We start from the raw sequence: 22,402 nt of genomic DNA, 5'->3' as shown, positions 1-22,402 counted from the left end.
TCTGGGATGGTTTCCTAGAACAGTATAGAAACATAGAAACATAGAAAAGGGGGCAGGTGTAGGTCATTCGGCCCCTCCAGCCTACTCCGCCATTTAATGAGATCATGGCTGATCATCCAAATGCAGTACCTGTCCTGCTTTCTCCCCATATCACTTGATCCCTTTAGCCTCAAGAAATATATCTAACTACTACTTGAATATATTTAATGATTTTGGCCTCAGCTGCCCTATGTGGCAGAGAATTCCAGTTTCACCACTCTCTGGGTGAAGAAATTCCTCTTCATCTCAGTCCTAAATGGTTTACCCCTTATCCTTAGACTGTGAACCCTGCTTCTGAACTCCCCGCCATGGGGAACATCCTTCCTGCATCTAGTCTGTCTAGTCCTGTTAGAATAGTACAAGTTTCAATGAGATCCCCACTCATTCTTCTAAACTCTAGCGAATGTAAGCCAACTCGACTGAATCTCTCCTCATACGTCATTCCTGCAATCCCAGGTATCAGTCTGATGAATCTTCGCTGCACTATCTACATGGCAAGAACATCCTTCCTCAGATAAGGCGACCAAAACTGCACACAACACTCAAGGTGTGATCTCATCAAGGAATGTACAACTGCAGCAAGACATCGTTGTTCCTGTACTCGAATCCTCTCGCTAAGAAGGCCAACATACCATTTGCCTTCTTAAAAGGCTGCTGCACCTGCATGCTTACCTTCAGGGACTGGTGCACATGGACACCCAGGTCTCTTTGCACTTCCCCTTTTCCCAATCTATTGCCTTTCAGGTAATAATCTGCCTTCCTGTTTTTGCCAGGGACGTAGATAATCTCGCATGTATTCACATTATGCTGCATTTGCCATGCATCTGCCCAATCACCCATCCTATACAAATCGTACTGATGTTGTTCTACATCCTCCTCACAGCACACACGCCCACCCAGCTTTGTGTCATCTGCAAACTTAGAGATATTATATCTAGTTCCCTCCTCTGGATCATTTATATATATTGTCAATAGCTGGGGTCCTAGCACCGATCCCTGCTGTACCCCACTAGTCACTGCCTGCCACTCGGAAAAAGACACATTTATGCCAACTCTTTGCTTCCTGTCTGCCAACCACTTCACTACCCAAGACAATACCTTACCCCAATCCAATGTGCATTAACTTTACACACTAATCTCTTACGTGGGACCTTATTGAAAGCCTTCTGAAAGTCCAAATACACCACATCCACTGGTTATACCTTATCTATTTTACGAGTTACATCCTCAAAAAATTACAGTAGATTACTGAACATGATTTACCTTTTGTAAATCCATGTTGACTTTGTCCGATCCTGTCACTGTTTTCCAAGTACTCTGCTATTACAACTTTTATAATGGACTCTAGAATTTTCCTCACTACTGTTGTCAGGCTTACCGTTTCTTAATTCCCTGTTTACTCTCTACCGCTCTTTTTAAATTTTGGGGTTACATTAGCTATCCTCCAATCCATGGGAACTGTTCCAGAATATTTAGAATTTTGGAAGATGACCAGCAATGTATCTACTATTTCTAGGGCCACTTCCTTCGGTACTCTTGGATGTAGATTATCAGGCCCTGGGGAATTATCGGCCTTCAATCCCATCAATTTCCCTGACACCATTTCCCAACAAATACTGATTTCATTCAATTCCTCCCTCTCATTAGACCTATGTTACCCGATGCTTGACTTCACCAATCTCTTTCTCTTTACTAATCTATAGAAGCTTTTACAGTCTGTTTTTATCTTCTCTACAAGCTTACACTTATGAACTATTTTCCTATTCTTAATTAATCCCTTTCTCTTCCTTTGCTGAATATTAAGGGCTCCGAATCCTCAGGGTTGCTGCTTTTTCTGGCCAAATTGTATGTCCTCTCCTTGGATCTTATGCAATCCCTAATTTCCCTTGTTAGCTACGGTTGAGTCACATTTTGTTTTATTTTTATGCAAGCAGGGCTGAAAAAATTCTACAGTTCATACATGCGATCTTTAAATATTTGCCATTGCCTATTCACCGTCAACCCTTTAAGTAACGTTCCCCAATCCATCCTAGCAAACTCTTGCCTTATACCATCGTAGTTTCCTGTTTTTTAATTCAGCACCCTTGTCTCTGAGTCAACTACTTCACTCTCCATTTTACCGAAGAATTTTATCATATTATGATCGCTCCTCCACAAGGGGCCTCACACAACAAGATTACTAATTAATCATTTCTCATTAAATAATACCCAGTCTAAGATGATCTGATCTCTAGTTGGTTCCTCGAATATTGTTCCAGGAAACCATCCGGTATAAACTCTAGGAGTTCCTCTTCCACGGTATTGTTACTAATTTGGTTAGCCCAATCTACATTTAGAATAAAGTCACCCATAATAACTGCTGTGCCCTTATTGAACGCATCTCTAATTCCCGGTGTAATTCCATCGCCAACCTCCGCATTACTCTTTGGGGGTTTGTAGTCAACTCCCACTATCGTTTCCAGCCCTTGGCATTTCTCAGCTCTGCACCTACAGATTCCACATCATCAGAGCTAATAAACTTCCTTACTATTGTGTTAGTCTCATCATTAACCAGCACTGCTACCCCACCTCATTTTCATTTTTTCCTGTCCTTCCTGAATATTGAATACCCCTGGATGTCGAATTCCCAGTCATCGTCACACTGCAGCCATGTCTCCATAATCCCAATTATATCTTATCCCTTTACATCTATTTGCACAGCTAATTCATCCACCTTATTAGGAAAGCTCCTCACATTAAGAGACAAAGCCTTCAGGCTTGATTTTTCATCACTCGTAGTACTTTTAGAATTCTTATTTACTATGGCCCGGTTTGATTTATAGCCTTGATTTCTCTGCCTTGCACTTTTGCTTTTCTCCTTTCTGTCTTTTGCTTCTATCATTGCTTCCCTTTCCTCTGTCTCCCTGCACAGGCTCCCAACCCCCTGCCATTTTAGTTAAACCCTCCCCAACAGCACTAGCAAACACTCCCCCTAGGACTTCAGTAATGGAACCAAGCAGGCTACCTTGTATCTGGTACTGTGTAATATGATAGCATTAATTAATGACCTCATACAAAAGGATCCTCCAGGAAAGAGTGATCATAACATGATTGAGTTTCAAATTCAGTTGGAGGGTGAGAAAGTTGTATCTCAAACCAGTGTCCTGCTCTTAAACAAAGGTGATGTCAATGGCATGAGGGCATAGCTGGCTATAGTGGATTGGAAAAAAACAAATTAAAAGGAAAGGCAGTTGAAATGTAGTGGCAGATATTTATGGAAATATTTTATAACTCTCAACAAAAATGTTCTCCAGTGAGAAAGAAATACTTTAAGAGAAAGCAGCACTATTCGTGGCTCACTAAGGAAGTAAAGGATGGTATCAAATTGAAAACAAATGCAAACAAGATTGGTGGGAGGCAAGAGGATTCCGATTATCTTTAAACCAGCATTGGATTACTCCAAAAATAATAAAGTGAGAGAATATGAATTACCAGAGTAAGCCAGGAAGAAATATTAAGTCAGATTGTAAGAGCCTCTACAGCTACATAATAAGGAAAATAGTAGCTAAAGTAAATATTGCTCCCTTAGAGGATGAGAATAGGGAATTAATAATGGGGAACGGGGAAATGGCAGAGACTCTGAACAAATATTTAGTATGTGTTTTCACGGTAGAAAACATTAACATTAACCCACTAATGTATAATCAAGGGACAACAGGGAGGGGGGAACTAAAGACTATTACTATCACTAAGAAAAATGTATTTGGTACAATAATGGACTAAACGACGAAAAGTCCCCTGGACCAAATTGGCTGCATTCCGGTGTCTTTAAATAAGTGGCTGCAGTGATAGTGGATGTATTGGTTGCAATCTACCAAAATGCACTGTACTCTGGAGAGGTCGCAGCGGATTGCAAAACATCAAATATAACACACCTATTTATGAAAGGGGGGAGTCAGAAAGCAAGAAACTATAAACCAGTTAGCCTTACATCTGTCGCTGGGAAAATGCTGGTGTCCTTTATTAAGGAAGCAGTGGTAGAGCATTTGGAAAATCATAATGCAGTCAAGCAGAGGCAGCATGTTTATATGAAAGGGAAATCATGTTTACCAAATTTGCTGGAGTTCTTTCAGGATGTAACGAGTTGGGTGGATAAGGGTGAGCCAGTGGATGTGGTGTATTTGGATTTCCAGAAGGAATTCGATAAGGTGCTACATAAAAGGTTACAGCATATGATAAGAGCACACAGAGTAGCGGGTAATAAATTAGCATGGAAGATAATTGTCTAACTAACTAAAAGCAGAGAGTCGGGATAAATGGGTCATTTTCCAGTTGGCAAACGGTAACTAGTGGGGTGCCATAAAACTCGATTCTGGGGCCTCAACTACTTACAATCTACATTAATGACTTGAACGAAGGGACCGTGTGTCATTTAGCCAAGTTTGCGGAAGATGCAACAATAGGTGAGAAAGGAAGTTGTGCAGAGGTCTAAACGAAGCTGCAAAGGGATACAGAGAGGCTAAATGAATGCGCAAACAAATGACAGTTGGAGTATAATGTGGGAAAGTGCGAGGTGATCCACTTTGGCAGGAAAAATAAAGTGTCTTGATATCACATCCTTTATAATTGACTCTAGCATTTTCCATACTACTGATGTTAGGCTAACCAGCCTGTAGTTTCCGGTTTTCACTCTCCCTCCTTTTTTAAGTAGTGGTATTACATTTGTCACCCTACAATCTACAGGAACTATTGCATAACCTATAGAATTTTGGAAGATGACAACCAATGCATCCACTATTCCACTCTCCCGGTGTCTCCTTCAAACTTGCTCTGACGATGCCACCTTCCCTACTAGTGCTTCTGATTTGTAATTCGTTTACATCAGCCGAGGATTCCCCTCTACCATGGTTCACATGGCCCACTGCTGTGTTCATTCCAGTTCCCGCACTTCTGCTTTCATTCCATCCCAACCCTCCCAGGACGACAGTAGGTTTCGCCTTGTCCTCAACTTTCATCCCACCAGCCTGCACCTTCGATGGATCATCCTCCAGGATTTACGAAGTCACCAGCGTGATCTCATCCACCAAACACATCTTCCTCTCACCACTGCTTTGTGCTTTCCAAAGGCACTGCTCCCTCGTCGACACCCTGGTCCACAGCTCCCCCCCCCACAACACCCCACCTCCTTCGCCCAGCACCTTCCCGTGCAAGGGCAAGAGATGCAACAACTGCCCTTTTACCTCCTCCCTTCCCACTGTCGAGAGCCCCAAACACTACTTCCAGCTGAAACAACGATTTACTTGTATGTTTTGCAAATTAGTATATTGTATTCCTATTCACGATGTGGTCTTCTCCACATTGGGTCTACAAAACGCAGATTGTGTGACTGCTTTATGGAACACCCCCATTCAGTCCGTGAGGGTGACCTGAGCTCCCGGTCACCTGTCACTATAATTCTCCACTTCACTCCCACTCTGAAATCTCCATCCTCGGCCTCTTACACTGTTGCAGTGAAGCTTAACGTAAGCTCGAGGAACATTGCCTCCTTTTCGATTAATCACATTAAAACCGTCTGGATTCAACATCGACTTCACCAAATTCAGATCATAACCTCTGCCTGTATCAATTGGTTTCTTTCCCTCACATGGCAGCTGTCTTTAATTCAGCAATTGGCATTTACATTTCATCTAGAACCATCTTTAAAACACAACAGTAAAATATTTTACAGGCACCTCAATAAGTAAGAGAATTGGGATGGGAATAGTGCCATTAACGGGTAGATAGGATAATACCACAGGTAACGATAGAGAGATGCCAGAAACATTAAATAATTATTTTGCTTCAGTATTTACCAGGGAGATAGAACAGGTGGGCATCTCATTTGATGATGAGATTAGTAACGAGATAAGTGCATTTAAAGTAAAAAGGATTTATTAACTAAACTAATCAAACTCAAAGAGAATAAAACCCCTGATCTGGATGGATTGCGTCCACACATTTTAGTAGAATCTAGCGAAGCGATAGCAGAGGTATTACAACAAACATTTAACAATTCGTTTAAAAAAGTGTTGTGCCAGAGATTTGGCGGATAGTGAATGTAATACCTATAGTTAAGAAGGGGCATAGAACATGTCCAGGGAATTATAGACCAGTCAGCTTAACATCGATAGTAGAAAAAAATGGAGCACTTACCAAAGGATAAAATAGAAGAACATCCCGAAACAAAAGACATAGAAATGATTAGTCAGCATGGATTTCAAAAGGGAAAGTCTTGCTTGACCATCATCATTGAATTTTTTGAAGAGTTAACAGAAAGTGTCGACAATGATAATGCAGTAGGTTTAATTTTCCTAGATTTGCAAAAGGCCATCCATAAGGTAACCCATAATAGACTGATATACAAGATCAGATAATGTGCAGTCAGGGAACAAGTAGCAGAATGGATAGTTAGCTGGCTTCAAGACAGAACGCATTGAGTGGGAGTAAAGGGTAGCTTATCACAGTGGCAGAAGTGTGTAGTGGTTTTCCACAAGGATCAGTGCTGGGACAACTGTTGTTCACAATTTATATTTTCGAATTGGATTTGAAATCAAAAACACAATTTTTAAATTTGTGGATGACACCAAATTGGTTGGGGTATAGTCAATACTGAGGAGGACTACAACAAATTACAGGCTGACATGAATAAACTTGCAGAATGGGCATATAATTGGCAAATGAACATAAACACATATAAATGTGATGTATTACGTTTTGGTAGGAAGAACAGGGAAGTCAAATATTAATTGGATGGTGCGAGTCTAGTTTGGGTAGAAGAGCAAAGTGATCTCGTAGTACAACTACACAATTCACTAAACGTTGCGACACAGGTTAGCAAAGCCATCAACAAGCAAACCAAGAATTAGGGTTTATTTCTAGAGGTTTAGAGTTGAAAAGTAGGGAAGTTTTGCTAAACCTGAATCGAAACGTGGATAGACCACACTAACTGCGCTCAGTTCTGGTCGCCATATTTTAAAATAATATAGAGGAGCTGGAGATGGTGCAGAGAATATTTCCAAGGCTGATGCCAGAAATGCGATGGTATACATATCAGGAAAGGATGAACAGGCTGGGTCTCTTTTCTCTTGAAAAGAGGAGGTGGAGGGGTGACCTGAAAGAGGTCTTTAAAATTATGAAAGGTTTTGATAGATTCGATAAAGAGAGAATGTTTAAAATTGTGGGGAAGTTCATAAATAGAGGCCATTAATATAAGATAGTCACCAAGAAATGCAATAGCGAATTCATAAGAAACGTCTTTACCCATTGAATGGTGAGGATGTGGAACTCGTTATCACAGGGATTGGTTGAAGGGAAAAGTATCGATGAATTTAAGGGGAGGCGAGTTTAGCATATGAGGGAAAAGGGAAGAGAGGTTTCTGCTGATAGATTTTGATGAGTTAAACTGGGAGGAATCTCGAGTGGAGCATTAACGTTGGCATGGACTGGTTGGGCTGAATGGCCTGTTTCTGTGTCGTATATCCGACTTAGTCCTATGTAATCCTATGTAAAGTAAATCTCTTCTCAACCATCACTGCTCTCAGCTGAACAAATCCAACTTCTCTGCTGAATCCACGTAACTGATGTCATTCACCCTTTGAATCATTCTCGTAAATCTTTTATGCACCCTCTCTACTGCCTTCACATCGTTTCTATACTGTGGTGCCAAGAATTAGACATAATCGCTTTGAGGCCGAACCAGTGTTTTGTAAAGATTCATCATAACTTCCTTGCTTTTGTACTCTGTGCTTCTATTTATGAAGTTCAGGATCCTGTATGATTTTTTAACTGCTTTCTCTACCTACCCTGACACCTTCAACGATCTGTCGACATATAACCCCAGATGTCTATGTTCATGCACTCATTTTGAATTTTACCATTTATTGCCTCTCCTCATTCTTCTTGCCAAAATGTATCACCTCGCACTCTTCTGCATTAATATATTTGCTGCTGTTAGCGAATCTGTGGTAAAGTAAATGAAAAGAACAACAGAAATGGATTGCTGCATTTTCTTGTGCCGTCAAATGATGGTAACTCAATTACCATTGTGACGTGAAAAATTGAAAGGTCCGTATCAGTGGTTGAGATTCTATAAAAGGGGAACTGATGGTTTCAAACAGAAGTGGGACATAAAATAAACCAGCTGGGGATCCAGTTCAATAACGTGGGCTCATCGATGCAATGTCCCTCTTTGATACCAAGAGAAGGGTTGGATTGAAATTCACATTTCTACTAACTTTGTGGAGACATAACCTGATTAATCAGAGTGAACAACTCCCATGAAACGTGGGGATGTGCATTTCATATGAAGGAATTCATTTTTGCTGGAATTTAGGACGTGGGCGTCGTTGGCAAGGCCGACATTTACTGCCCAACCCCAGTTGCCCTTGAGATGATTGTCAGCCCACTTCTTGAATCCACTTGTGTTCCCACAATGCTGTTTGGTATGGACTTTCAGGCCTTTGAGCGAGCGACACAGAAGGAACGCCAGATACAGTTCCCAGTCAGGATGGTGTCTGACTTGGATGTGGAACTGGGAGATGATGCTGTTCCCATGCAGCTGCTGCCATCGTCCTTTCTGATGATGGAGGTCGTGGGTGTGCGGAGTGCCGTCAAAATGCAACCCATTGAGTGATATGGAATGCTACAATGTGCTTAAGTTAAATATTTCACATATCAGGATGATTTTGAAAATCTCATTCTGCAGTTCCGGTTTTCTGACTGAGAATCTGTAATCTGACATGGCCAGCCAATCTGGCGGTGTCTCGTGAATTGACCATACATTCAGTGGAATAAAAAAATATCAGGATGATGACATTTGGCATTAAACATTTCGCTGTGGTAGGCCCAGAGATTTAGGGAGTAAAATTTGAAATCAGGGACTTTGATTGTGTAATTATAATAGCCAGCCTGCAGTTCCCCTGTCAGAATGGCTTGTCTTCACATCGCTAATTATCGGGTCTCTCAGCTCCATCACACAGCATTCCCTCAGTACTCAGTCACAGGGGCAATTGTAAACTAGCACGATATTACAATCCATTCAAGTCAATACAGGTTATAATTGGGCGGAGAATAAAACGGGAGGCCGATCACTCTCCGCCTCTTTCCCGCCTGGAGAATGTGGTTACAGTTACTCTCCAAGTTTGGCCACGGGCTGCGCTGTCATGATTCTTTGGCCGGGTTGAATTAACAAAATTCTGACACAATGAGGTAATCATTAGTCCTGTACAGTAGCCTAAAACAAGCGATAGCCCATCATCAGCCCGTTTTACACATCACCGGACTTTCGTTCCCATTGCCTACAATGGAATCTGAATTCATGGGGTGTGAAACGGGAGGCTGATTTGCTTTCGCTCGTTTTGCGCTTCCGCCCGTGACGATTTTCATCCCATTATCTCCTGTAACGCCCCTTGCCGCTAATAGATTCATAGGGTCTGAATGCAGGGTCAGTGTTACAGGGATCCTGTCAAGATTTGAGCAATAAAAACAAAACGTAACCCTACTATTTAAGAAAGGAGGGCGAGAGAAAATGGTGAACTACAGACCAGTTGACCTGACATCAGTATTCGAGAAAAAGTGAGAATCTATTATTAAGGACTTAGTAAAAGGGCACTTCGAAAATAATAATAGGATTGGCAGAGTCAACATGGATTTATGAAATGGTAAACGTGTTTGCCAAATTTGTTGGAGGTTTTTGAGGTTGTAACTAGCAGAATAGATAAGGGGGAACCAGTGGATATGGTGTTTTTGGATTTGCAGAAGGCATTCTATAAGTTGCCACACAATAGGTTATTAAACAAAATTAATGCTCATTCGATTGGTGGTAATATACTAGCATGTATAGAGGATCAGTTAACGGACAGAAAGCAGAGAGTAGGAATAAACGGGTCATTTGCGGGTTGGCAGGCTGTAACTGGTGGGATACCGCAAGATCAGTGCTTGGGCCTCAGCTATTCACAATCTATATCAATGATTTGGATGAGGGGACCGAATTTATTATATCTATGTTTTCTGATGATACATAGCTGGGTTGGAACATAAGTTGTGAGCAGGATGCAATGAGGCTTCAAGGGGATACAGACAGGCTATGTAATTGGGCAAGAACACGGCAATTTGAACATAATGTGGAGAAATGTGAGGCTACCTCCAAGGTGCGCAGTCTCAGATTAAGGGGTCGGCCATTTAGGAATGAGATGAGGAGAAATTTCTCCTCTGTGAGGGTCAAGAATCTTTGTAAATCATTACCCCAGAGGGTTGTGAAGGCTCAGTCGTTTAGTATATTCAAGACAGGTAGATATGTTTTTGAAATTTTAATGAATCAAGGGATATGGGGATATTGCAGGAAAGTACAGAAGACCGGGAAGTCAGCGAAAGACCAGGGAGGTAAGACAAACTGGTAAGTACTTTTCTCAAACCTTCCTAGAAAGTAAAACCAAAACTAGTGGGATTTGGTTAGTTTAAAAAGGAATAAGAGGAGTACAGTATACATTGGTCTAAGTAAGCTTCGGGAAAACAAAAGTCGATAAATAAACTAAAACTAGAAAATTAAAAAGTAATATAAGGGTTAAGTCATGGCAGTAGAGCTCGGACCTGTGTCATGCTCCTCCTGTAACATGTGGGAAATCAGGGACGCTTCCTGTGTCCCTGACGACTATGTGTGCGGGAAGTGTGTCCAGCTGCAGCTCATGTGGGACCGCATGACGGCCCTTGAGCTGCAGATGGACTCACTTTGGAGCATCCACGATTCTGAGAGGGGTGTGGATAGCACATTTAGTGAGTTGGTCACACCGCAGGTTAAGGCCAGCGTAGACAGTACATGGGTGACCAAAAGGCAGAGCAAGGGCAGGAAGGTAGTGCAGAAATCCCCTGGGGTTGTCTCCCTTAGCAACAGGTTCACCGCCTTAGGTACTGTTGTCGGGGGGGGGGGTGACACATCGGGGGAAGGCACCAGCAGCCAGGCTCATGGCACCATGACTGGCTCTGTTGCAAAGAAGGGAGGGAAAAAGAGTGGCAGGGCTATAGTAATAGGGGATTCGATTGTAAGGGGAATAGATAGGGGTTTCTGTGGTCGCGACCGAGACTCCAGGATGGTATGTTGCCTCCCTGGTGCAAGGGTCAAGGATGTCTCGGCGCGGGTGCAGAATATTCTGGAGGGGGAGGGGGAACAGCCAGTTGTCGCGATACATGTTGGTACCAACGACGTAGCTAAAAAAAGGGAAGAGGTCCTACAAGTAGAATTTAGGGAGTTAGGAGCCAAGCTAAAAAGTAGGACCTCGAAGGTAGTAATCTCTGGATTACTACCAGTGCCACGTGCTAGTAAGAGTACAGAGAACAGGATAGTTAGGCTAAATACGTGGCTTGAGCAGTGGTGTAAGAGGGAGGGTTTTAAATTTTTGAGGCATTGGAACCAGTTTTGTGGTAGGTGTGACCTATACAAAAGGGACGGTCTACACCTGTGCAGAGATGGAACTGATGTTCTCGGGGTAATTTTTGATAAAGCAGTTCGGGAGCATTTAAACTAGTATGGCAGGGGGCTAGAAACCTATGTAGTGAAATAGAGGAAAGTGAAAGGCAGACAGAAATAAATGGTAAAAGGGTGAGGAACAAAAAACAAAGGGCCAAACTAATTCATAAAAAATGTGAGCATAAAAAAAGCCTGAGGGTTTTATACCTTAATGCGAGAAGCATCAGGAACAAGGTAGATGAATTAGCTGTGGAAATAGAGGTTAATAATTATGATCTAATTGGGATTACGGAAACATGGTTGCAGGGTGAGCAGGGCTGGGAGCTTAACATACAGGGGTATTCAGTATTTAGGAAGGATCGACAAAAAAGAAAGGGAGGAGGGGTAGCATTGCTAGTAAAAAAGGGGATAAATGCAATTGAAAGGAAGGATATTAACTCAGTTAATACAGAATCTATATGGGTGGAGCTAAGAAATAGCGAGGGGCGAAAAACATTAATAGGAGTGGTATATAGGCCTCCAAATAGTAAAATAGTGGTTAGGGAGGGCATCACGAGGGAAATTAGAGAAGCGTGCAATAAGAGCACAGCTGTCATCATAGGTGACTTTAACTTACATATAGATTGGACTAGCCTAATCAGTAAAAATAATGAGGAGGAGGAATTCCTTGAGTGTTTAAGGGATGGTTATCTGGGTCAATATGTCGAGGAACCAACTCGGGAACAGGCTATATTGGACTGGGTACTGTGCAATGAGAAGGGACTAATCAGTAATCTTGTTGTACGGGGACCCTTGGGTCAGAGCGATCATAACATGATCGATTTCTCACTCGAAATGGAGAGCGAAGAAATTGACTCAGAGACTAAGGTCCTGAATTTAAACAAGGGGAATTATGATGCCATGAGACGGGAACTGAGTAGGTCTGATTGGACAACGTTCCTGGGAGGACTGGAGGTAGATAAACAATGGCAAACATTTAAAGATAGAATGACAAAATTGCAAAAATAGTTTATACCAATCTGGCATAAAAGGAAATCTAAAAAGGTGACTCAACCGTGGATAACAGGGGAAATTAGAGACAGCATAAAATCCAAAGATAGGGCGTATAAAATAGCCAAAAAAAGCGCCAGAGCGGAAGATTGGGAACAGTTTAAGATAGAGCAAAGGAGGGCAAAGGGCATAATCAAGAGGGGCAAAATAGCTTACGAAAACAAGCTGGCGGAAAATATAAAAACTAACTCCAAAAGCTTTTATAAGTATATCAAAAGGAAAAGACTGGTGAAAACCAAAGTTGGTCCATTGCAGTCAGATACGGGGGAATATATAATGGGAAATAAGGAAATGGCAGATCAACTAAATGCATACTTTGGGTCAGTCTTTACGAAGGAAGACACAAAAAACCTCCCTGGGATATCGGGAAAAATAGGGACATTGGCAAAGGAGGAACTGACGCAAATCAATATCTCTAAGGATATGGTGTTAAGGAAGCTAAAGGGATTGAAGGTGGACAAATCCCCAGGGCCTGATAACATGCATCCTAGGGTACTGAAGGAGGTGGCCCTAGAGATAGCGGATGCACTAAGGATGATTTTTCAGAATTCATTAGACTCGGGAACAGTGCCCATGGATTGGAGGGTAGCTAACGTTACCCCACTATTCAAAAAGGGGGGTAGGGAAAAAGCAGGTAATTACAGACCTGTAAGCCTTACATCAGTTGTGGGCAAAATGCTGGAGTCCATCATTAAGGATGAAATAGCGGAGCACTTAGCAAATGGGGACAGGATAGGACAGAGTCAACATGGATTTACAAAGGGTAAATCGTGCTTGACTAATCTATTGGAATTTTTTGAGGGAGTAACTGGTAGAATAGATGGGGGAGAGCGAGTAGATGTGGTGTACCTGGACTTCCAAAAGGCCTTCGATAAGGTCCCACATAAAAGATTAGCATGGAAAATTGAGGCTCATGGGATAAAGGGGAAAGTATTGGCGTGGATAGGGAACTGGCTGTCAGATAGAAAACAGAGAGTTGGAATAAACGGCTCATTTTCTGAATGGCAGGCAGTAACAAGTGGGGTACCACAGGGATCTGTCCTGGGCCCCCAGCTGTTCACAATTTACATTAATGACCTGGATCAGGGAGTCGGATGCAGCATTTCCAAATTTGCAGACGACACTAAACTAGGAGGGGGGGTGGGCTCAGAGGAAGAGACCAGGAAGCTCCAGAGCGATTTGGACAGACTGGGCGATTGGGCGGATAAATGGCAGATGCACTATAATGTGGACAAGTGCGAAGTTATCCACCTTGGGTGCAGGAACGGGAGGGCAAATTATTATTTAAATGGCAATAGATTGGGAGAGGGGGAAGTACAGAGAGACCTGGGTGTTCTTGTACACCAGTCACTGAAGGCGAGCATGCAGGTGCAACAGGCGGTCAAGAAGGCAAACGGTATGCTGGCCTTCATAGCAAAAGGGTTAGAATACAGGAACAGGGATACCTTGCTGCAGCTGTACAGGGCACTGGTGAGACCACACCTCGAGTACTGTGTACAGTTTTGGTCGCCTCATCTGAGGAAGGATGTTCTTGCCATGGAGGGGGTGCAGCGGCGATTCACCAGGCTGATACCAGGAATGGCGGGAATGACCTATGAGGAGAGACTATGTAGTTTAGGGATGTACACACTGGAGTTTAGAAGATTGAGAGGGGACCTCATAGAAGTGTATAAAATTCTGACAGGTCTAGACAGACTGGATGCAGAAGGAATGTTTCCCTTGGCGGGTGAGAACAGAACTAGAGGACATAATTTAAGGATAAGGGCTAAACCATTTAGGACAGAGATGAGGGGGAATTTCTTCACTCAGAGAGTGGTGAACCTGTGGAACTCATTGCCACAGAGGGCAGTGTACGCCAGCTCATTAAATATATTTAAGAGGGAATTAGATATATTTCTACGGGCAAAAGGGGTTAAGGGTTACGGAGAGAAGGCGGGGACGGGATACTGAATTAAAGGATCAGCCATGATCTCATTGAATGGCGGAGCAGGCACGAAGGGCCGAATGGCCTACTCCTGCTCCTATCTTCTATGTATCTATGTATCTATGTAGAACATTAGCAATGGTCTTATTGAATGGCGGAGCAGGCTTGAAGGTCTGTATGGCCTACTCCTGCTCCTATTTCTTAAGTTCTTATATTCGTAAAACCAATTCTGTTATATTCCTCTCTCCTAATATTAAACCATTAATTCTGTTACAGTGATTAAAGCAGAAATTAATAAACATACCACGAGTGATGATAAAACATATGAAAAATCTCTGCTCCCTGTCACTCACCTGCTACAATAACCATCACGTACGCGCTTCGTAGGGAGTCAAACTGCCTTCCATTGACGGAGGTCCTATATTGGCACTGGTACCGCCCTGCTTGGTCTGTACTGGTAACCGGGATTGTTCCAATGTTGTTCTTTGTGACAAATTGTTCGGATTGCAGATATTGATCATCTTTGTAAAAGTAGAAGTTATTATCACGACTATCTCCAGTCACGTTGCAGGTAATGGTGACCGCCTCTCCTACTACATATGCCCCAGTCGGTTGATCAAGCGATATCAGTGGTATTGTTAGTGGACCTGTGGTAACATGAATAGAAAGTACAATGTGAAATGGATCTGCGGATTTACATGTGCAGTGCAAGGTTGGGAACTCACTGATGAATGTGTGGTGTTGAAGCGCAGTTTCATATCAGATAGAGAGATTCCACAAAAGGGGAGTTCGGAATTTGATTACACAGAAGGAAAGACTTGCATTTCTATAGTGCCTTTCATGACCTTGTGACGTCCCAAAGCAAGTTACAGCCAATTTAGTACTTTTGAACTGTAGCCGCTGTTGTAACATAGGATATTGAATGGCGGAGCAAAATAACCTAAATAAGCTCCAGTTCTCTGTACAAAGCCCGGTTTTAAGCCAGAGATTTTACTCTGGGATACGAGCGGAAAATGTAAAAGGTTGCTTTCAAATGCCCAGTGCATCTAATTTAGCCCAGATGAAGATGCGATCAGAAAGATTTAAAGGCTCCATTATACTCACACTGCGAGCGCTACCAGTTCAAGTATGAAACCTCCGCCAACCTCAGTGAGGCTGAGACCGTCACACATTTCAAATAACTGAATTGTTTTGGTGGGCCCGATATTATTGTTATCGTTACCGCTGGAATAGTCGCTGGCATATCCAGCAACTACTGTCCATCCCTAGCTTCCCATTCAGAATGTGACGGGTGGCCTTCTAATTGAATCGCAGCAAGTCCGGTGAGGTCAAAGTGTAAAACAAAATAGTGAGTACTAAGATTTGGATCTAGCGACGATGAAGGAACAGCAGGATCGTGTGTGATGTGGAGTTGATTTTGAGGTGTTGGTGCACCCATGCGCCTGCTACCCCTGTCGTTCTAGGAGGGAGAGGTCATGGGTGTGGGAGGTGCTGCTCAAGAAGTCTTCATGAGTTGCTGCAGTGCATCTTGTAGATGGTATGCATTGCAGCCACATTGCGCTGGTGGTGGTTGGAGTAAATGTTTAAGGTGGTGGCTGGCGTGCCAATCCAGCAGGCTGCTTTGTCCTGGTTGGTGTCAAGGTTCCTGAGTTCGAGCTACACTCATCCAGGCAAGTGGAGAGTATTCCATCACATTCCTGACTTGTGCATGCAGATGGTGGAATGCCTTTTCGGAGTCAGGAGGTGAGTTATTCGCCGCAGAATTTCTCACCTCAGATCTGCTCTAGCAGCCATAGTGTTTATATGGAGGGAAATTTGCAATTGATGTTTTTGTTTGTGAATTTGTTGGTGATGGTTTCCCCATGTGCATGCTGCCCTGGTCCTCCTGGGTGGAGAAGGTCACCTGTTTGTGAGTTGCTGCCGAAATGCAATGCAGAGACTGATCTGGAACCTCACAATGTAATTAGATTAAAATACAGGACCATTTTGCAAGTCTCGGTACGCAGATTCTGTTCCCTGACAGCGTAACCTGTAATGTTTCAACGCCAGTCAGTCTTGAGAGGTTTCTGAGGTGACGTTACATTCAGTGGATGTAAATCCCTGGCGCCGTGCTGTCATTGTGGCATTAAACTTTGATAGTTCGAACATGTAGAGGATAATTTTTCTTAGGTGGTTCCTTGAAACAAGTGGTCACGATTCGATTTTACACAAATAAATAAATGGAAATCATTATCAGGCGAGGCATAAAACGGGTGGACAAATCCTGTCTACAGTTGAGCAATAAGATCAAATCCCATTAGGTTATCTTCTTCTCTCCTAATAGTAAACCATTCATATTGTTCCAATGATTAAAGCATGATTGTATAAAGAATTTCAGGAGCTTGAAAAAAACATACTAAAATCCTCTGCTCCCTGTCACTCACCTGTTACAGTGACCGTCACAGACTCGCTGAGGTGAGATTCTAACCACCTTCCATGAACGAAGATACCATATCGGCACTGGTACCGCCCTCCTTGGTCTTTACTGGTAACCGGGAATGTTCCAATATTGTCCTTTGTGACAATTTGATCGGAGTACAGCCGTTGATTATATTTGTAAAAGTAAATGGTTTTATAGCGATAATCTCCGGTCACAGTGCAGGTAATGGTGACTGTCGCTCCTACTACATAAAGCCCAGTCGGTTGGTCAACAGATATCACTGGCGCTGTTAGTGGATCTGTGGTAAAATACATAGAAATAGCCTTTAGAATTGGGTCTGCGGACTTTCATGTGCAGTGCCAGGTTGGGAACTCAATGTTGATTGTGCAGTGTTAAAGTGCAGTTTCACATTGCTTACAGAGATTCCACAAAAGGTGAGTTCGGGATTTGATTACAAGGAAACAAAGAAAGACTTGCATTTCTGTAGCACCTTTCATGAACGCGGGACGTCCAAAATCACTTTGCAGACAATTTATTACTTTTGCAGTGTATTCGCTGTTGTAATGTAGGAAATCAAACGGCGGTGCCAAAGAACCTAAATCAGCTCGAGTTTGCTGTCAAAAGTCTGGTTTAAGGCTGAACATTTTACTCTGGGATACGAGCAGAACAAAGAAGTTTGCTTTGAAAAGCCCAGTGCTGCTAATTTAGCCCAGGTGATGATGCGATCTGAGAGAGCGAAAGTCACCATTGTACCCGCACCGTGACTGGAACCAATGCTATTGTGAATCCTCCACCAAGGGAAGGGCATTAGAAACCAATCTCAGCGAGGCTGTGACGGTCACACATTTCAAATAATTGACAAGTTTTGGTGGGCCCGCAATATTGTTATCATTACCGCTGTGGCAGACACTGGCATGGCCAGCAACTACTGACCATCATTAGTTTTCCCTTCAGAAGGTCGGTGGCCTTCTAATTGAACCCATTCAGGATGGTGTGGAACTTGGAGGGAACTTTGAGGTGATGGTGTTCCCATGTGCCTGCTGCCCTTAATTCGAAAAAAAGGAGTGAACAACCTGCTAAACTCCTTGGATTCACATTTGAAACTGTGGGCCCACCAAAAGCTTTCAAGGAGATTTCCAATTAGTCTCAACCGCTGCCCTTTTCCCGGAGCCATACAACTATTCCGTTTTTAGGTATTCATTCAATTCTATTTGGAGGGTAATATTCAATCTGTTTCCACCACCAATTCAGGCAGTTCATTCCAGATCATACAAACTCGCTTTGGAAAACAATTCCCTTTTTATCCATCCTGGTTCTTTTGCCAATTAATTTAAATCTTTGTCCTTTGGTTGCAGTTTCTTTTTATTCATTCTATCGATACGCGTCATAGTTTGGAACAACTCTATTGATACTCCAATTATTATTTTCTGCTCCAAGCGTATAACCCCACCTTATCTAGTCTGTCCACATCAAACTACCCGGGGTTATAAGGCACAGAGCTACGTGATGGCTAGCAGAGAGAGAAATACAAAGAGAGGGAGAGAGATTGAGACAGAGATAGACAGGAACAGCGTGGGAGAGGAAGAGAGAGAGATCACGACAAATCAAAGATAGCATCCAGAGAGAGGAAAGAACAATTAACAGGTTAAATGGATTCGCAAATGAAGTGGAAGTGAGCACACGATAGAAAGAGAAGATGACAGAAAGAGGAATGACAGGATTGGGAGAGAAACAGAGAGAGAAGGACTGCGAGAATCATTGAGCAATGGAACGATGGGGAATCAGCGAGACTGGATAAGGGAGATAAAGGTAGATCGAGGGCTGAAGGCCGTACAAGTCTAAGCTCCGGACCGTACTATCTGACAGGGTCGTGGTAACAGATTCCAGAGGAAATCTCGAAAGGCAATTGGACATGTACTTGAAGATGACTAATTTGCAGGATTAAGCGAAAAGCTGAGGAATGGGACTAAAATGGGCCACTCTTTCCAAAAGCCGCGACAGGCAGGCCGGGCCAAATTGCCTCCGTCTGTGCTGTAAATCTTCATGATTCCATGATTGTATGATCAACCGAAATATAAAAGGGATTTAAATTACTGATCTACATTTGCATTGGTGTCTCTCTGGGTAAAGAGTTTCTCTTTAATTCCCTATTATCATCATTAGTGACGAGCTTCTATTTATGGAACTTATTTCTGGTCTCCCCCACATGTGGACTCATCTTTTCTGCGTCTGCCCTGACAAAACTTTTCATAAACTTAAAGACCTACATCAGATCCCCGTCTCCAGTCCTCCCTTTCCTAGAGAAAGGAGCGCAAACCTGTTCCATCTTTCCTGATAGATATAGCCTTTCAGTTCTGGTATCCTCCTTGTCAATATGCATTGCACCTTATTCAGTGCTTCGATATCCATTATATAAAATGGAGGCCAGGACTCTGCACAGTGCTCCAAGTGCAGTAAAACCCTCGACTATAAATTGCACCTTCTCCAGTGCTTCGATATCCACTTGATAATATGGAGACCAGAACTCGGCAAAGTGCTCCAAGTGTAGTAAAACCCTGGTCTATACATTGCACCTTTTCCAGTGCTTCGATATCTATTTTATACAATGGGGACCAGGACTCTGCACCGTGCTCCAAGTTTAGTGTAACTCAGGTCTATACATTGCACCTTCTCCAGTGCTTCGATATCCATGTGATAATATGGAGACCAGGACTCTGCACAATGTTCCAAGTGTAGTTAAACCCTAGTCTATACATTGCACCTTCTCCAGTGCTTCGATATCCATTTTATAAAATGGAGACCAGGACTCTGCAGAATGCTCCAAGTGTAGTAATACCCTGGTCTATACAAGGTTAACTTATAAACATAGAACATAGAAAAATAGGAGCAGGAGTAGGCCGTTCGGTACTTCGAGCCTGCACCGCCATTCAATATGATCATGGCTGATCCTCTAACTCAATACCATATTCCCACTCTCTCCCCATACCCCTTGATGCCTTTTGCATCTAGAAATCTATCTATCTCCTTCTTCAAAACAATCAGTTACTTGGCCGCCACAGCCTTCTGAGGTAGAGAATTACACAGGTTCACTACCCTGTGAGTGACGAAATTTCTCCTCATCACAGTCCTACATGTACTACCCCGTATCCTGAGACTGTGAACCCTCGTTATATACCCCCAGCCAAGGGAAATGTCCTCTTTGTATCGAGTCGGTCTAGTCCTGTCACAATTTTATACGTTTCAATGAGATCCCCTCTCATTCTTCTAAACTCGAGAGAATAGAGGCCTAGTCGACCCAATCGCTCCTCATACGACAGCCCTGCCATCCCATGAATCAGTCTGGTGAACCTTCGCTGCACTTCCTCTATGGCAAGTATATCCTTTCTTAGGTAAGGATACCTGAACTGCATACAGTACTCCTGGTGTGGTCTCACCAAGGCCCTGTACAGGTGTAGTAAGACAGCTTTTTTCCTGTATTCAAATAAGAACATAAGAACATAAGTAGGACAAGGAGTAGGCCATATGGCCCCTCGGGCCTGCTCCGCCATTCATTAGTATCATGGCTGATCCGAATCTAGACTCAGGTCCACTTCCCTGCCCGCTCCCATTACCCTTAATTCCCTTATCAGCTAGGAAACTGTCTATGTCCGTTTTAAATGTATTTAATGTTGCAGCTTCCACAGTTTTGCTTCCCTCTGAGTGAAGAAGTTTCGCCTCATCTCAGTTTTGAAACGGCAGCCCCTTATTCTAAGATTATGACCCCTAGTTCTAGTCTCACCCATCAGTGGAAACATCCTCCCGGCATTCACCCGATCAAGCACCCTCACAATCTTTTATGTTTAGATAAGATCGACACTCATTCTGCTGAGTCCCAATGAGTAGAGGCCCAACCTACTCAACCTGTGCTCATAAGTGAACCCCCTCATCTCCGGAATCAACCGAGTGAACCTTCTCTGAACTGACTCGAGAGCAAATATATATTTTCTTAATTATGGAAACCAAAACTGTACGCAGTATTCCAGGTGTGGCCTCAGCAGTACCCTGTATAACTGAAGCAAGACTTCCCTGCTTTTATACTCCATTCCCCTTGCAATAAAACCCAAGATTCCATTGGCCTTCCTGATCACCTGCTTTACCTGCATAACAATCTTCTGTGTTTCATGCACCAAGACCCCAGATCCCTTTGTACTGTAGCACTTTGCAGTTTCTTTCCACTTAGATAATAATTTGCTCTTTGATTTCTCTGCCAAAGTGCATAACCTCACACTTTACAACAATATATTCCATCTGCCAAATTTCTGCCCACTCACTTAGCCTGTCTATGTCCATTTGCAAGGTTTTTTATGTCGCCCTCACTCACTGCTTTCCCTCCCAAATCATCTTGCAATGAAGGCCAACATACCATTTGCCTTCCTAACTGATTGCAGCACCTGCATGTTTGCTTTCAGTGACTGGTGTACAAGGACAGCCAGTTCCTTTTGTACATCAGTATTTCCCAAATTTTCAACATTTATGTAATACTCTACATTTCTGTTTTTCGAACCGAAGTGGATAATTTCACATTTATGCACGTTATACTACCATGTATTTGCCCACTCACTCAACTTGTGTAAATCGCCTTGAATCCTCTTTGCCTTCTCCTCATAACTCACAAATCCCACCAAATTCGTGTCGTCAGCAAACATGGAAACATTACATATTTCCCTCATCCAAATCATTGATATATATTGTGAATAGCTGGCGCCCAGGCACTGATCCCTACGGCACCCTGAAAAGATCAATTTCTTCCTACCCTCAGTCTCCTGTCTGTTAAACAATTTTCTCTCCCTGCCGGTATATTACTCCCAATCCCATGTGTTTTATTTTTGCACACTGAACTCTTGTGTGGAATTTTATCAAAGCCATTCTGAAAATTCAAATACTCCATGTTAACAGTTTCTCCCTTATATATCTGCCAGTTACATCCTCAAACATTCCAGTAGGTTTGTCAAACACGGTTTTCTTTTCAAAGTAAGGCTTTTGACAAAGACTCGCATGGGAGACTGGTCAAGAAGGTTAGAGCCCATGGGATCCAGGCCAATTTGGCACATTGGATCAAAATTGTCTTAGTGGCAGGAGGCAGAGGGTGATGATCGCAGGTTTTTTTTATGACTGGAAGCCTGTGTACAGTGGTGTACTGCAGGGGTCAGTGCTTGTTCCGTTGCTCCTTGTAGTATACATCAATAATTTATGTGAGAAGTCACACAACACCAGGTTATAGTCCAATAGCTTTATTTGAAATCACAAGCTTTCAGAGCGCTGCTCCTTCATCAGCTGAAGTGGAGAGATGCATATAGGCACAGCATATATAGTCAGAGAGCACTGCCAGATGATTACAGGTAATCCTTCTAAGTGCCCTTTATCTCACCTCGGCAGAGAGATAACCACAGCAATCAAAGGTGTGAATCGAGTCCCAACAGGTCAGTGAGGAAAACATTACATCAAAGAACAA

General features: G+C 42.9%; 1 protein-coding gene across 2 annotated transcripts in view; it reads right to left on the bottom strand.

Annotated features, from left to right (window-relative positions):
* The window catches only part of LOC147087272 (Fc receptor-like protein 5), a 43,536-nt gene extending 25,884 nt beyond the window's left edge, over positions 1-17,652 (bottom strand). For both annotated transcript variants that reach the window (XM_085978214.1, XM_085978213.1), the window contains exons 1-2: positions 16,916-17,652; positions 14,846-15,139 (exon numbers count right to left, since the gene is read on the bottom strand). In XM_085978214.1, the coding sequence (XP_085834340.1) occupies positions 14,846-15,139; positions 16,916-17,225 (604 nt within the window). In that variant the 5' untranslated portion in view covers positions 17,226-17,652. The remainder of the gene's footprint in view (positions 1-14,845; positions 15,140-16,915) is intronic.
* Between the last annotated feature and the right edge of the window lie 4,750 nt (positions 17,653-22,402).

This window comes from Somniosus microcephalus, unplaced genomic scaffold (genome assembly GCF_052327205.1).
Source record: "Somniosus microcephalus isolate GS21.2 unplaced genomic scaffold, FLI_Smic_1.0 unresolved_chr6, whole genome shotgun sequence".
Classification (NCBI taxonomy): Eukaryota; Metazoa; Chordata; class Chondrichthyes; order Squaliformes; family Somniosidae; genus Somniosus; species Somniosus microcephalus.
Note: the sequence above shows the minus strand (reverse complement) of the source record. Positions and strands in the feature narration are given on the sequence as shown.